Genomic DNA, 16,415 nt, shown 5'->3' with positions numbered 1-16,415 from the left:
TTCTTCCCTTAGTAAAAAAGGAGAAATAACTACAAAAGCAATACTTGCAAAACTGTTTGGTGTAAGTGAACTGAACACCTCCGGGGGGGGGGGAGGGAAAGGGTGGGAGGGAGGGGGGCATGAGGGACAAGGTAACAAACAGTACAAGAAATGTATCCAATGCCTAACGTATGAAACTGTAACCTCTCTGTACATCAGTTTGATAATAAAAATTTGAAAAAAAAAAAAAAAGAATTCTTCCCTTAGGCACAGTTCTGCTTTAAGCTATTTCAATTTCCTACTATCAACCTTGGTTTAAAAATATTAAGTAGAAAATCCCAGTTATAAATCCCTAAAAGTTTACAATGAATTTTATTACATCATATTCGTGTAATTATTCTGTTTTCTTATTTGTTATTGATCACCTATTAGTGTGCCTAATTTATAAATTCAATTTTATCATATATAAGTATGTATATTAAAATGTGTACATAGGAAAGTTTTTTGAGAAAATCTGAAGATGGGGGAGGATGAAAGGAGAGGGTAATTGGAGGATCAGGATTGGAGTGCATTATATACATATATAAAAATAAAATAATAAAGACATTCAAATTGTTTATTACAAGAGGAAGAAGCTTATGATAGAAATGTTGAATTTGATCAAGCACATTATATGCATAGGTGGACAAATAAAAAATAAAACTCCTTCATACAAATAGTACAAAAAGTACATTCATATAGAAAGTAAGATCCACCTAAAGCACATGTGACTCCATGGTAACTCAGCAACCACAAAGTACTACAGGAAGAGTTTGGTCCTTGGAGCTCTTGCACTGAAATTCCCAAGCATGAATGGAATAACAATACTCTCAAACACATTTCTGTATTTATATGAGTTCCAGTCAGTACAAAAAAAATAGTCTTTCAGTTTGATGTGTCCTGTATTTGTCATTAGAGAGCTAAAAGAACACCATCAGTAAACCTTCCCTCAGCTCCCCAGATCACCTTAGTTGCTCTGTGTATTTTACATCATCTTGTGGTTTTATATCTAAACTTTAGCATTTTTAAAAATTATTTTAAGTAGTTGTAAAAAGGGCTTCAGTTCACTATGTCAGTATGTGAGTAGAATGCATTTTGGCCAGTGTTTCCCCTTCCACTATTCTTCCCCATAACTCAATCCACTACCTTATAAGAAATTGAAGGTAGTCCCTATACTGTGCTGTACTTTTAGCGCTATTAATTTTCTTTAAGTTGTTAAGAATTGTAGAATGAGCGGTGAATGAATGAATTGGTAAAATACTAAATACAAGAGGTAAAATCAGCAGCATATGATTAAAAGCACAAAATAGAGAGCACCTGACACCAAAATGATATTCCTTGTCATGGTGCCGAGTTCTATCCTAATTTCCCATTCTTTTTGTTTTCCCCTTCAGTAGGTGGAGTGTGCCATCAGCGCCATGTCTGTCTTCAATTGCTCTTCCCTGTACCCCCGCTTCCTCCTGACAGGTTTCTCAGGACTTGAGAGCAGATATGACTTGATTTCACTGCCCATCTTCTTGGTTTACGCCACGTCAATCACAGGGAACATTACAATCCTCTTCATCATCAGAACCGAGCCTTCTCTCCACCAACCCATGTACTATTTCCTCTCCATGCTGGCGCTCACTGACCTGGGTCTCTCCATTACTACCTTGCCTACCATGTTCGGTGTCTTTTGGTTCCATGTCCGAGAAATCCCTTTCAATGCTTGTCTGGTCCAGATGTACTTCATTCATGTTTTCTCAATCATTGAGTCAGCTGTGCTGTTGGCCATGGCTTTTGACCGCTACGTAGCAATCCGAGAACCTCTGCGCTATGCGGCCATTCTCACCAATGGTGTAATCATTGGGATTGGGTTAGCGATTGCTGGAAGAGCCTTGGCTCTGGTGTTTCCAGCTTCCTTTCTCCTGAAGAGACTTCAATATCAAGCTGTTAATGTTCTCTCCTACCCATTCTGCCTTCACCAGGACCTGATCAAAACAACTGTCTCCAGCCGTCGGGTCAGCAGTATCTATGGCCTCATGGTGGTCATCTGGTCCATGGGTCTTGATTCAGTGCTTCTCCTCCTCTCCTATCTCCTCATCCTGGGCACAGTGCTGAGTATAGCATCGAAGGCAGAGAGAGTGAAAGCACTCAATACCTGCATTTCCCACATCTGTGCAGTACTCACCTTCTACACACCCATGATTGGACTATCCATGATCCGGCGCTATGGGCAGAACGCTTCCCCAATCGTCCATGTGCTCATGGCCAATGTGTACTTGCTGGTTCCGCCCCTCATGAACCCCATTGTCTACAGTGTCAAAACCAAGCAGATTCGCGAGAGAATCCTCAAGAAATTCAGGAAACAGAAGGTTTAGGTGGCATAGGTTTTATAGCACAGCATTTCCCCCATTCCTGCTCTATGAATTAATGTAGACATTGGAGTCCCAGTGGTAAAGATACTATTTTGCCTTTAAGATATCAAGTCTTCAGTGTCCGTGTAAAAGAACAATCTGTTTGAGGAGCCCCCTTTATTTTATGCATGGCACACAGACTTCCTCATGGTGACATTTGGGGGATGAAGAGCATATTCCCCCATTTCTCCCTTAGTTCCTGTACTGTTCCCTCCCCAGATGGACTCTGTAGCAGCATAAAAGAAGGCCCATTGCTGTAGATGTATGTGTAGGCTGCAGCCTACATATTTGGAAAACCAAACAGAAAGAATGAAAAGAAAAATAAAGAAACAGGAAAAGAAAAAAGCAGCATCAGAGAGGCTTTGGGATGTTCCTATTAGTTTCTTTTTTTTCTCCTCAAAGCCCTGATGTAATTAGGTGAAGTAGCCCTGAGTCTTTGTTTTCTTACATCAGTGGGGCTGCAGCATTTGTAATCCAGGGTCTGCTTATACAATTCAGCTGACAGCAGAATCCTTCTCTTTCCCAACCAATTCTGCTAGTGAGCATGACAGAAATTTGCATATGGAAGAGAACTACAGCAGACCATTACTAAAGATGTGTCCAGGCAGAGAACTTGTACACTTTGTATTAACTACCGATTTGTGGGCCATAACCTTATTCTGACATTCTATCTAATGATGTCAGAGAATGCCAATCGCTCACCTTTTTATTATGACTTATTTGTACTCTGGAGTTTCAGAATCAGCCCAAAGAGCTAGAGCATCCCTGTAATAGTCATTTACCCAACTGCCCCCTAGACACACAGTTCAGAGTAGCCACCAATTGCCTTATTATTTTCTTACTACATTCTTTGTACATAAGAAAAATTCCACTGGTTCAGAACCAGTAATGCTTAATGAATATGTATCCATAGGCTGTAACAGGGTAGCAGAGACATACTAGGAAATCCACTGAGTAGGGGTGGAATGTATTGCTTGTGAAGTGGTGGAGTAGCAGTTTTGTGGATTGTTTGCCAGGTTTGGTGTGCCATGTTTCTCATCTACAGAAGGCAGTTATAACCATGTTGCCTTGACACAGCATGTGCAGGTCCCTTGCACTCTTTTCACCTAAATATTGCACACATAATAGTGCCCCCTGTCTAAGGTTCTGAATCCAGGCTTTCAGATGTCTTGTGCTGCTGGAATTTGCCTAGCAAAGCAACAAGTTTCCTGTTTCATTGGTATTTTCCAAGTGTGTACCAACGGGTGGGAGCTAGTCCCACACTGATGATATTACTTTATATGTTGGCCTGCTTTGTAAAATAAACTACTTCCTCACATTGGGGTTGTTTTGATTTTTAACTAAATAACAATCTTTGTTTTCGGTCATCAGATAATGAAAAAACAATGTTCTACTTTTTCTCTAGAATTTCAAAAGTTAAAAACTGGCGGTAATAGCAAAAACTATTTTTATCTGAACACAGCAATAGATGCTTTTTAGCATTGACTCAAGATCAGAGCATCAGTTTAGATTTTTAAAAATAACACGATATATTTAATCAAAACCATCAAATACTATTAAATTTTATTTATTTATTGTCAAGGTCATGTACAGGTGTTGGGGTTCAGCTTTGGCCTTGAGGGGGAAGGGCATTGGAGAGCGCTCCGGAGATGCCGCCCTTTCCCCAGCCCTGGGGGAATGTGGAAGCAGGCCAGAATTCTCTGGGTCCGGAACCAGAAGAACTGGCTTTGCAACCAGCCCCCAACTTTCTCGCCAGCCCATGTGCTCCCCTTTCTCGGGCTTTTCACCCCTGGGGTAGCGCTATCCAAGTGACATTAGCTCATGAGGGGGTCCTATGACAAGCTCGCCAGCCTATCGCCAGATCTCTGGTTGATGACCCCTTTTCTCATTGCCATCTACTATATCAGCTTTAGCCCCTCCCTTATTAAATCAGATTTGCTCTTGAAGCTTCTCTGAGATCCGCCCACGCCTGGCTTTCTTCACGGGTAAGGAGGGAGGTAAAGCGATCTCGTATGGCCGTGTGCACCTGAGGTCTTTCCTGAGCCCCCCACTCCACTCTGGCCTTACCTGCGGGTCAGGTGACCAGGGCAGAGGGTGAGAAAGGGAGCGGTTAGAGGAGAGCAGAGCCTGAATCCCCGGGCCAGGGGAGGCGACCTGAGCCCGGCAAATAGGGAGGTTACAGCTTCAGATGTAAGGCAGTGAGTACATTTCTTATCAAACTTGTTACCTCTTCCCTCATTTTTCTTCTCCCTCCTTTCCTCCCCAATTCCTTCTCCCCCGCAGTTGTACAGTTTGTTTACAGCATATTATCTTGTAAGTATTGCTGTTGCATTGGTTTACCTTTTACCCTTTATCTCTCCATTATGATGTTCCCCTTCCCTTTCCTAGTTCTGATAAATGTATATACAATACCCAGTGTTTCATAATCAGTTATAGTGACATCAGGGGTAAAAACCATGAGGAAGAAAGACAAAAGAAAAAGGCATAATTTCACATGGTCTGTTGAAAATAGCAACAACAATGATAACCACATATTTCCATAATTTGGGGTTCCTAGATTCTGCCCTATTTCTATAGAATTAAATGTTTATTAGAATTTGTTAGATAATTACAGATACCCATACTATTGTAAGAAAAGAAATCATGTATACTTTTCAAATTCTTCCATAAGAAACAAATTACAAAGTAATGATATTATATTATAGTCAAGATGCGAGAATTAATACAATCAATTCATTTTATTCTGATTCTCCAATTTTATAATGATTCGTGTGTTTAAATTTCTTTGGAATTTTATATAGGTTTGAATACCTAGTCATGAGTGGACAATTTCTAAGATCACAGAATTCCTCCTTACTGACATGTGATAGTCATATTTGTCTTATCCCTTACCCCTAACCTTAATCTTCTAGGCAAGTGGCATACGTGGCTCAAATAGGCTCAGGTGCACATTACTGCTTCTAAAGTGTGTGGCTACTGATCCCTATGAACCAGCAAACTCCCTGAGAGGATTTTCTATTTTTCTCAAAGCATGCTTAAACACAGAGACCTTTGGGACATTTTGTCCTTCACAAATATGACCTCAGGGATGCTACCTCCCAGACAGCACCAACCAAAAGCGGGAAACCTGTGCTGCCTGTTCAGATATTCTTGAAAACACAGAAAGCAAGTTTGGCTGGCAGTTTGGTGAGTTCACAATGCCTTGCTCTTACCCATAGATAGAATGGCACACAGACAGAAAGAGGAAAGGACACGAAGAGCCGTCAGAAGGAGCAGACACTGATCCACTAATCCATTACATGAAGAAATTTTTGTATTTATTTTTAATAGCAAAAAGTCACTAATAAGTCCTGTTTGCATTTCTATCTTTTTAATTGTAGGGTCTGATGCTTCAAGTTAGGAAGTTCTAGATAACATTTTAAAATCTTCATTGTGTTCTATTGGTGATTTAAAAAAAAAAAACTTTATTGTGTCTCACTGTAACACGGGCCAATGGTGATTACAAGTGTATCTCTCTCTCTCTCCCTCCCAAATATTAACATTTATATGAGAGAAAGGTAGATATGTAGACAGACAGATGTAGATATAGATATCTACATATAGAGTATGTGTGGAAGAGAGAGACAGACAGACAGATAGAAACTAAAATTAGCCCAAAACATTTCAGAGCCTTGTTTTGTGCCAGGCAGATAAAAATGTCATCCCATACTGAAAAGAATAAACCGTTCAGATGGGTTAGCACTAAAAAAATTCATGTTATGCTTCAGAATTCACAATATTTTACTAACACTTCCTGGGTGTGATGTTTCATTTGATGCATATACTTCACAATTGGCAATTTTCACTATCTAGCTCTTTATGAAACTTACAATGTCTGAAAGAGAAAAATAATTTCTGTGACCATGAATTATCCCCAAACTATTACCTTAAATTCACAAGATAGGCAGTGAACTTAGGGTTTTCTTAATTCACTAAATCTATCAGTCAAAACTTGGGGCCCTTGTTACAATACATTCACTAGCATTTAAGCTACATTTAATTTTACTTTTATTGAAAGTCTTGGCAGTTTACTTACTTAAGGAACAGAATACAAAGATAACAGGTAAATAATCTCTAATTGAACATAGTGATTTTATTTCTTCTCAAACATACCCATATATATATATATATATATATATTTAAGATTGTTTTAACTAATATGTACTATCTATACTATGTATACATATAATGTCACAGAAATTAAAGTTTTTAAGCATTAAAATACAGTGAGTCTAGAATTTAGATTAAAATCATGGGTTGATAAACATTTCATTAACTTCATATCAAATATGTAGAAGAAACATTGTTTCTCCATATTTGTCAATTATTTAGTTTCTGGCATTTTAGGTCCATATGAGGCCCCTCTGTGTCTACTTTTATTACCTTTAAATTTTCCTTTTGCACTGTTGTTCCTATCACATGCTTCTGAGAAATTACAAATTCATCATTTGTATCATTTTACTAGTCTGACTCTTTACATGATTTAGGGTTTCTTATAAAACAAGATAACAAGTTCCATAACAACCAGTTCTATGAAAACTTCTTGTATTTATTTTACTATATGACAAGGTTAAGAAAATGTCACCACAAAAATGTTGTAAAAATTCAAAAAAAAAAGTCACCACAATTTGTATGCATATTCCTGGGACACAAGGAGTCATCTCCTTCCCACATTCCTCTGTATAACTTCCACATGTTCTCCCAATACCTACAGCTTTCACACAAAGGCTTTTGAACAAAATCTCTGCTGACATGGACATCTCTCCCTGCTTTGTATAGATTTTCATCATTTCATTTCTTAATCTAAATTTGTTTCATTTCAACAAATGCTTTCCATACTGATTTCCTTTGAAAAAGAATCCAATTATTAACCACTAAACACTAAAGAAGGAAGATTTGTATGACCTGGGTTTTCTAGATCAAAATGTCAGGGGTGCTGTAAACACTCCCTCAGATTCAGAGTGTGCTGCTGCCTGCATGTGTCTTGTTCATCATGAGACAGAGTGACCTTCATCATCTAATTTCCTGTGTATGTTCTTGGTTTCTCTTTGTTACTTTGGCTAAATGATGAGTATTCTGGGTCACTCATATGGGTCAATAAGGAAAGTAAACTATTACTGTCTTGTGTGCTACCAGAGTTTCATCTAGCACACTTTGCAGATCATTGCATTGGAAACTTTGAAGATGCTTATTCCAGAAAGATGAGTATGGGCAAGGCTTGATGACGTGTACCTGTGCTGCCCATGCTGGTCTTGAGCAGAGGTCCTTCTTCAGCCTCCTGACCAGCCTGGGGAACACAGCAAGTGCTCAACTAAAACATAAGAAGCAAGAAGGATCATGAATCACTTCTCCTTCTAGATGTAATTCAAATAATCTATGTAGCTCATTGAGTAATGTTAAATATTATCACAAAGAACAGTCATCATGTGGCTGGTTGTTATTGCGCTCTGTATAGTTCTACTTAGGGATTTTTCTCAGTTTATAGTTTTCCCTTTTCTTTTTTTTTATTGTGTAGTTGTAGAAAGGAGTTGACATTTAACAAAGCAGTGATGAATAAGATCTTGATCAATTTCAACAATTTCAACTTTCAACATTCTTACTTATCTCTCCCTACTCACCCTTCCCTCATTCATCTTTACTATGTAGGATATACATTGATTTTTTTGGAACATTTGAATTTGTTTTATTTTTTGTTTATTTAATCTTTTACAGTCTTTTCTTCTTTTCATTTTTTATTTTTATGTTTTAAATTTTGTTGGGAAGGTTGTGCATGAAGGGTTATAGTTACATAAGTCAGATAATGAGTACATTTCCTTTTGTACAATGTCACCTCCTCCCTCATTCTTTTCGCCTCATCCTATCCAGGACAATCAGCTAAAATATGACTGACCTTTACTGATAACACCTTGGTCAACAGGATATGATGATCTGGTTCTCATCTCTAAGTTGCCTATGTTCTTTTCCTAAATTTTTTGGTCATACTTTGGGGAAGTTAGTCCTTTCTGAAAATCTCAACACACAGGGTGGGGGTGTGTGTGTGGCTTTGTGCTCCAGCTTCTTGAGGAGGCAGCCAGCATGTACAAGAGGTAGGTGGGATCCTTCCACTTGGGGGATTCATCTCATCTCCCCCTGATCTTTTTAATAATCAACTTTTTTTTTAACCAGGAAATAATGTAGAAAATGCCACAGTCTTTGTGCCATCTAACATACTAGGACATTTCTGTTTCTGTTTTGATAATGAGGTAGAAAAGATCAGCTATGTCCTCTTCCCTTTATCCACAGTGTAAGAAAACATCACAGTGACAGCTTGAAGCCCTCCATGATGGGTCAGCATGCATCTGCTAGGAGTGCAGTCGCCTGCAGCCACTGGCAACATGGCCCCTTACAATGACACCCAGTACCATCCCTCCACTTTCTTGCTGCTGGGAATCCCAGGGTTGGAAAGCAACCACATCTGGATTGGATTTCCCTTCTGCGCCGTGTATGTAACTGCGCTGGCAGGAAACTTCCTCATCTTGTCTGTGATCCGGAGTGACCAAAGTCTTCACCAGCCCATGTTCTACTTCCTGGCAATGCTGGCTGCCATTGACCTAGGCTTATCCACAGCCACCATTCCTAAGATGCTGGGCATATTCTGGTTTCATCTCAGGGAGATCGTTTTTGGTGCTTGCCTCACTCAGATGTTTTTCATTCACATCTTTACCGGTATGGAGTCCGTTGTTCTTCTAGCCATGGCTTATGATCGCTATGTAGCTATTTGTAACCCTCTGCGTTACAGCACAATCCTTACTAACAAGATTGTGTTGCTGATTGGCTTGGGGGTGATTGGGAGGTCGTTCCTCACCGTGTTTCCATTCGTATTTCTCATCTGGCGATTGCCCTTCTGTGGACATCATGTCATCCCCCATACATATTGTGAGCACATGGGCCTGGCTCGGCTTGCCTGTGCAAATATAAAAGTCAACATCATATATGGTCTATACACCATTGCTTTTCTGGGGTTTGACATCATCGCCATTGCTGTCTCCTATGTCCACATTCTCCGTGCTGTTTTTCGTCTGCCCTCACAGGAAGCCAGGCTCAAATCTCTGAGCACCTGTGGTTCCCATGTCTGTGTAATTTTGGCCTTTTACACCCCAGCTCTCTTCTCTTTTATGACACATCGTTTTGGCAGAAACATTCCCCGATATATTCACATCCTTATGGCCAATTTGTATGTGGTTATTCCACCGATGCTTAACCCTGTCATCTATGGAGTCAGAACTAAACAGATCAGAGAAAGGGTATTGAGAATATTCATCCAGAAGTAAGTGGCAGGAAGGGATATCTTGTCTGCATTTACTCTAGGTGATCTAATACTGGTTATACAAAAATTACTAAGCATGTTTGTCTACTTGTGCTTTAAAATATGGGAAGAATATCTATGTGAAAACAGGTAAAAATAACATTACATAAAAAAGGAAATATCTATTTTGAGAATTTGTAGTGAAGAGCCTGGGCAGCTGGTGCACCTCTATATTGTAGCTTGGGCCTGACCGGGCCCTGAAGCTTCCTGCAATAACTGCAGAACATGTCAATGTGAAGCCTGAACAAAATGCAGTCTAAAATAATGAAGGTAGCCAGAGAGACTTCATTTGACCAGAGGTCAGTTAAAGTGAGAATGCTTTAGCCATTGTGGCACAAAGGAAATGTATTGAGGTGTGGCCAGTGTGTTTTCTGTTCCTGAAATATGGGTTACTATGTCTCCTCAAGCTAAGGATGACTCCTAGGACACCCTTGCGACCCAACCCAGATCGAGATAATAGGAAATACCTGAAGTTCCAGATGCCCCCTCAAGCTAAGGATGTCTGGGGCAACATCCTTGAGACCCAACCCAGATCATTTGCCTAAACCAATCATTTCGAACCCCATAAACTAGCCAATCACCTTCACCAGGCCCGTTCCCACCATTGATTAGACCAATCATTCTTTTTTTTTTTTTTTTCAAATTTTTATTATCAAACTGATGTACAGAGAGGTTACAGTTTCATACATTAGGCATTGGATACCTTTCTTGTACTGTTTGTTACCTCATAGGCCAATCATTCTTAAGAATTATTTTATAACTTTCCGGTGGTACGAAATGATTTGCTGCGAGTTGCTCTGCTGTTTTATGATTTTCCCACGGTGTGACATGATTTGCTGTGTGATGATGTGACGCATGGAATGTTCCCCAAAACCCTATAATAACCCTGCTGAATGGAGGATCGGGGCTCTTGATTCAGACCCGCTGCGTCCGTGACAATCGTGAGCCCAGGCTCAAGCTTGCAATAAAGACTCTCATGTGATTACATCGTTAAGCCCCTAGGTGGTCTTTGGGGACCCCGAAATCTGGGCATAATAGTGGTATGTCCGACATTGTTTATAGATTCAAAGCTGTCTTTTAAAAAAAAGTTTCAAAGTATAACAAAGAAAAGGAAACAGAGAACAGGATTTGGACATGATGAAGAAGGTTAATTTTGCATTATAGATATGGTTGTATCATATTTTGGGGAAGGTGAATTATGATCATCTATCAGGAGTTGAGTTGTTTCATTTTTTCACAATAAAAGTAGCAGAAACTAAACTCTAGCATGTTTAAAAATGAAATAATTTAAAACCATTTCATGCCATATGATAAATATTAAATAAATTTATTTATTAACTTGTCATATTTTCAATGATTTTCAATGATCTCAATGATATATACATGGGTATATAGATATATGTATATGTATTTATATTCTAATTCTATAATGTTTACTCTTAAATTTTTATCACATATGAGAATGTAGATACGTTTATATATATTTATACTTATATTCTTTTGCACTAAAAGCTTTCTAGTAGGCATAGTTTTAGCATTTGGTGTAGAATAATATATAATGTGTGTGTGTGATTCTGATTGTATTTGTGTGCATATACACATAAGAATTGCCTGCTGTGTTTTAGTGAATTGCATTCTTTATGTATTTAAAAAATAAAAACAAAATTACTTCACAGATTTCAGTATGTAAAAACTTTGAAAAGAAAAAATACCTAAATTTTTAATTCTAGAAAAAATTGCACTAATATTTGTTTTATTTTGATATTCCTATAAAACTAGCACTGGAAAAACAATTCCACCATTAAATTAAACTTGATTGTGTGGCTTGGAAAATCATGTACTAAATCAATAAGTTACTCTGCTGTCTATCAATAACCCTTTGGAACTGAGAGCAAACAAAGGAAAAAGGGGAGGGAAGTTGGGAGGGGAAAACCTGAGAGAGAATGAGGGACGTGGTGACCCTATTCAAAAATGTCGGGGTCCTTCACCCCCAGCGCTTTCCTGGCCAGCAGGAGAGGCAGGGAAGTGCTCCCTGACCGAGGTGGGCCAAGAAAAGGTGAAGGGTGGAGGAACCGCCCGCACCCAGCCCCCTTTACCAGAGGAAAATCAGACAGCCCGGGAGAGTGTCACGCACAGTCTCGCTTTATTGGGAGGAGCTTCAGCCTTAAAACAGAAGGAGGGGGAGGTGTGTGTGCACACCTAGCTAGGGGCTATGAGGGGCGGCCTGAGCTGTCCGTCAAGGGTGGAGGCCGAGAGACCAATCCTAAGAGGTGGCCTAATTCTACATCACAACCCACAGGACCACCTCCGGGTTCACCACCAGGCGCCATCTTGGCCACACGAGGTCCCAAGGCTGGGAGGCAGGACCAGCTAGAACCGCCTTTCCAGTTCCACATAATCACCCCATGTGACCCCAGGGTGAGGACACACAGGTAGGGGCAGCAGGGTGTGCCGCACATCTCCCCTTTTTATTTTTATTATCAGGTGACCACCCTACTTGAGAGTGTGCCTGTCTTAGGTTGTCCCCCTCTGAGAATCTTACCCGTCATTGACTACCACTCTAGCTCTTCAGGCAAACCTACCTGCAGGGCTTGCCAGCCCAGTGGAAGAACTTGGGGGGGAGGAATTGACATTCAAGAGGAGGCCCTGGTATTATTTTGCCTCATGCCTGCACATTCTGGTAAGAGCTATGGCTAACCTCATAGGGTTCCCAATTGGTTAAAAACAGCATAATGCTGCCAGACCACCATTAACTGGACAGCTCTGGCTCAATGTTTAAGAAATAGGGGAAGCCTATTTACCCTAGCAAGGGTCAAGTGTAAACACAGAGGCAAATGCAAACATAAGGCAAATGTAAACACGAGGATCATGGGGGGTGTCTCCCACAAGGGGGAGAAAGTAAGGGAGCCACCCATTTGGCTCAGTCTAGGGAAAATTGGAGTTCAGTCTGTTTTGGCGTTGCTCAGGATAAAGCAGGCAGCGTTCCCTTTCTCTGGCAGTGAGCAGGTCCAGGCCCTGGTGGTTCTGGAGGTCCACGGCAGCCAGGTGCAAGTAACGTAACACATCATTAGTGGACAGTTTATCATAAACATTGAAGCAAGGTGCCAAGGCCCTCAACACCTATTCTTCCCCCAACAGGAGCCCCTAAGCTTAGCAACAGGGGAAAGGCAAAAGGGAAATAACAGTGCAACTCCACTCCAGTTCTTTGCAATAGCTGTGGGCGTTATCTCCACAGAGAAACATTGTGCCATAAAAGACGCCAAGGTAGAGTCCAAGAAACAAGCAGGGCTGGGTACTGGAAGGAAGGGAGGCTGGCTGTCTCCATTGTTGTCCACCGCTGATACACGCAGGCAGGTTTCCTGTATTTCCAGGGAGGAGCAGGAAGAAATCCACCATGTCTTTTTTATTCCTAGAGAGAACAAAGAACATACCTCAAGAGAGAGTGCTCTTGGGTAATTATTCTGATGAAGAATATTTTAGGTTTCTAGCAGGTATCCAAATTGGGCTTGGTTCTCCAATTGGGAAAACACATCCAAAGCCCTTTCCCATGCTAATAAGCGGGTCAGGACCTTGCCATGATCCAGTAAGGGGGTCCTTCCATTCGACTTCCACCTTTAAATAAGGTGTCTGATTTGACCAATGCCTCTGAAAGGCCATCAGAGGTTGGTCTTTGGAGAAATTTAAAATATTTAATGTCAGCATGGCTGTCCTTAACTGGTCACGGGGGCTGCCTCCCCCTTTTTGTTTCAATAATTGGTCCTTTAGGGTCTTATTATTCCTCTCGATTATGGCTTGACCCCTTGGATTGTACGGTATTCCAGTGGTGTGTTTAATATTCCATATTTGAAAAAAATGTTTGCAATGGTTTGCTTATAAAGCAAGGCCCATTGTCTGTCTTTACCTGTAGGGGTAGCCCCAGGATGGCAAAACATTGTAGGAAATGGCTTTCAGCATGCCGGGCTCTTTCACCTGAATGGGCAGTTGCCCAACAAGCATGTGAGTGGGTGTCTATGGACATAAATATATATTTTAATTTTCCAAAGGGAGCATAGTGGGTTACATCAGTTTGCCAGATAACATTAAGCTTAAGGCCTCTGGGGTTAACTCCAGGAGATTGCAGAGGCAGGACCTGCAGAAATGGCATAATTGAATTTTTATCTAGTTTAATATATGAGGACACTAGGGTTGGTAACAAATTAACTACATACAAACTGTCAGAAAACAGGTTCATCAGCTGCTGGACATGGGTTAGTGCCAGGGCAACTGCGTACAGTTCCTTAAACTGTGCAGACCCTGTAACTGGCTCAAAGTAGTGGGTGCTTTCTTTCCTATTGGCAAGGGAGGAGGTGGAGTATATCACCGCAGCAGATCCCGCTTTTCCTCCATCAGTAAAAACATTTACAGCTTTAATAAGAGGTTTGGTAGAGAAAAGTATGGGGGGAGTCCACTGTAACCTCGAAAATGAGGTTACCCATCTTGAAGTGCCATAATGGCAGACCAACTTCCCCATGAAACCCTCTAAGGCACTAGACACCCGGTTATGGTTTCTTTTAACCCACTCAAAATCTGACAGCTGTTAGGGAATAACTAGCACATCAGGATTCCGCCCATAATGTCTCAGGGAAATATCCCTGCCCTTAACTACCAGGTCAGCTAGCTGGTCTAGCTGGGAGTAAACCCTGGGAGCCCCTCCTACTGATGCATGTACCCACTGGAGAGGCTCACCCACCAGAGGGATGGCGGCTGAGGAAAGCTCTGAGCTGGGAAGGATCCAAAGACAAAGAGGGCATTCGGGCCTATAACAAGCCAATTGTGCCATGTTTAAGGCCGTCTGAATTTTTTTAAATATTGCTTGATGTGATGAAGTTATTGTAATAACATCAGTGGAGTCTTTATCCTTTAAAGAGTCAAAAAGCGGAAGCAGGGGGCTGTGGAGATAGCCTAGTGGCAAGAGTGCCTGCCTCGGATACACAAGGCCCTAGGTTCGATTCCCCAGCACCACATATACAGAAAAACGGCCAGAAGCGGCGCTGTGGCTCAAGTGGCGGAGTGCTAGCCTTGAGCGGGAAGAAGCCAGGGACAGTGCTCAGGCCCTGAGTCCAAGGCCCAGGACTGGCCAAAAAAAAAAAAAAAAAGCGGAAGCAGATCTTCTGTAGGCAGGTGAAGCCAAGGCCTTAACCAGTTAATCTCACCTAACAGTTTTTGTAACTCCACCAAGGTATAGGTGCCATCAAATCAAATTATATCATATTATTTAACCTTACCGGCAGGTGTTAGAGAGCAGAAATGAATAACAATCAAGAGGGCAAGGGTCAGGACAATGTAAAAGTCTCAGCTTCTTCCTCTTGTTGGGTTGCCTGCAAATTTCTACACAGACTGGTTAAAGACATTTGAAATCTCCCAGTATTTCCTGGGCAGTTTTCCATGTAAGAGAGAGAGAGAGAGAGAGAGAGAGAGAGAGAGAGTAAGGAATCACTAGTAGTGAAACCAGGCAGCTTCCTGTAGCCACGGACTGCCACAGTCCATGCAGCTATCACACATGTTAACCTGCATCCTATAAAGCAATTATTAATCCTGGGTAAGGAAAATTGAGGTTAGTAGCCACATTTGTGCACTCGTTCCAAAATGACTCTGGTCCCTTGATCCTATAAAGTTTATGAGAGCACAGGAGAGAAAAATGGAGAAGTAAAATCTTTTTTGGCTTGGAGTCTGGTGATAAGAGTCAGGATTGCCTCCAGGCTGTTAAGTGTGACTCCACCCATAGGCTGCAAGGATCAGTTTAACATAAGACTTAAAAGCAAGTTAAAATAGTAGTCAAAAGCAAGTAATTTTGAAACCATTATGCCAGCTTTTACATGTTTTACCAACAGACAAACAGACAGACATACAGACAGACAGTTGTGCACAAGCTTTGGGGCACACTTAGAAACAACCCCCCCCCCTTTATTTTTTTTTGAATTGGCCATGTAAGTTTCCTGGAATTCCAGTGGCAAAATGATATTATTTTGCCCATATTTTAGAACCACGTGGTCAATTAGAAAACAAAAACCTTTTTCAGCAAACAGAAACTTAAGCAAAGAGTGGGGGACAGGGTTACTGGGAGCTGGAGTCTCCACATTCCTGCCTAGCCTCCAGGAATTTGGTACACCCATTATCTGGGGCGTGGGTGGGAGGTGCTTGCTAAAACTTATTCTATTCTCCTCCGAAAGCTTAGGATTTAGCCAACAACAATCAAAATTTCACCAAATCTCCAAACTTAGCAAACATCAACAAAAGAACAGAAAACCATTTTTTGTCTCTTTCAAGCAGATGTTAAGTAAATAAGCCCTTCTCCTCCTGGGCAGCCAGGGAGCTGTCTCCCCACCATCCAAGCCATTTCTCAGCAAATGCTTCCCAGGCTCTTTAAAGCCACCTCAGGAGAGGGAAGAGTGAGTGTCTTAAAAGGGCCTTTACTGTCCCCAGAGTGATCCTCTTCCGAGTTCGTGCAACATGGTGGGAAGACTCTGTTGGAGGAGGGGTGATGAGGCCGAGGAGGCCGCCCCCCCCCCCCACCTTGCTAGTTCACCAGGCGTCCCAGGGCCAAGGGGCTTGGCCCGGGATCCAGGGGATCGGGCCAA

The 16,415-nt window shown here is 41.3% G+C and overlaps 2 protein-coding genes across 2 annotated transcripts; both read left to right on the top strand.

Annotated features, from left to right (window-relative positions):
* Positions 1 to 1,436: 1,436 nt before the first annotated feature.
* Positions 1,437 to 2,378, top strand: LOC125362001 (olfactory receptor 51G2-like). Its single transcript, XM_048360650.1, has one exon. It carries the CDS (start codon positions 1,437 to 1,439, stop codon positions 2,376 to 2,378), a length of 942 nt encoding a protein of 313 aa, XP_048216607.1.
* Positions 2,379 to 8,827: 6,449 nt separating this feature from the next.
* Positions 8,828 to 9,763, top strand: LOC125361392 (olfactory receptor 52E2-like). Its single transcript, XM_048359840.1, has one exon. It carries the CDS (start codon positions 8,828 to 8,830, stop codon positions 9,761 to 9,763), a length of 936 nt encoding a protein of 311 aa, XP_048215797.1.
* The last annotated feature ends 6,652 nt before the right edge of the window (positions 9,764 to 16,415 follow it).

Source organism: Perognathus longimembris, chromosome 13 (assembly GCF_023159225.1).
Source record: "Perognathus longimembris pacificus isolate PPM17 chromosome 13, ASM2315922v1, whole genome shotgun sequence".
Classification (NCBI taxonomy): Eukaryota; Metazoa; Chordata; class Mammalia; order Rodentia; family Heteromyidae; genus Perognathus; species Perognathus longimembris.
This window is presented reverse-complemented; position numbering and strand designations above follow the sequence as displayed.

What these genes read in the sequence shown, in the direction of transcription:
- LOC125362001 (XM_048360650.1), top strand. Translation starts at nt 1,437, where the DNA reads ATGTCTGTCTTCAATTGCTCTTCCCTGTACCCCCGCTTCCTCCTGACA.
- LOC125361392 (XM_048359840.1), top strand. Translation starts at nt 8,828, where the DNA reads ATGGCCCCTTACAATGACACCCAGTACCATCCCTCCACTTTCTTGCTG.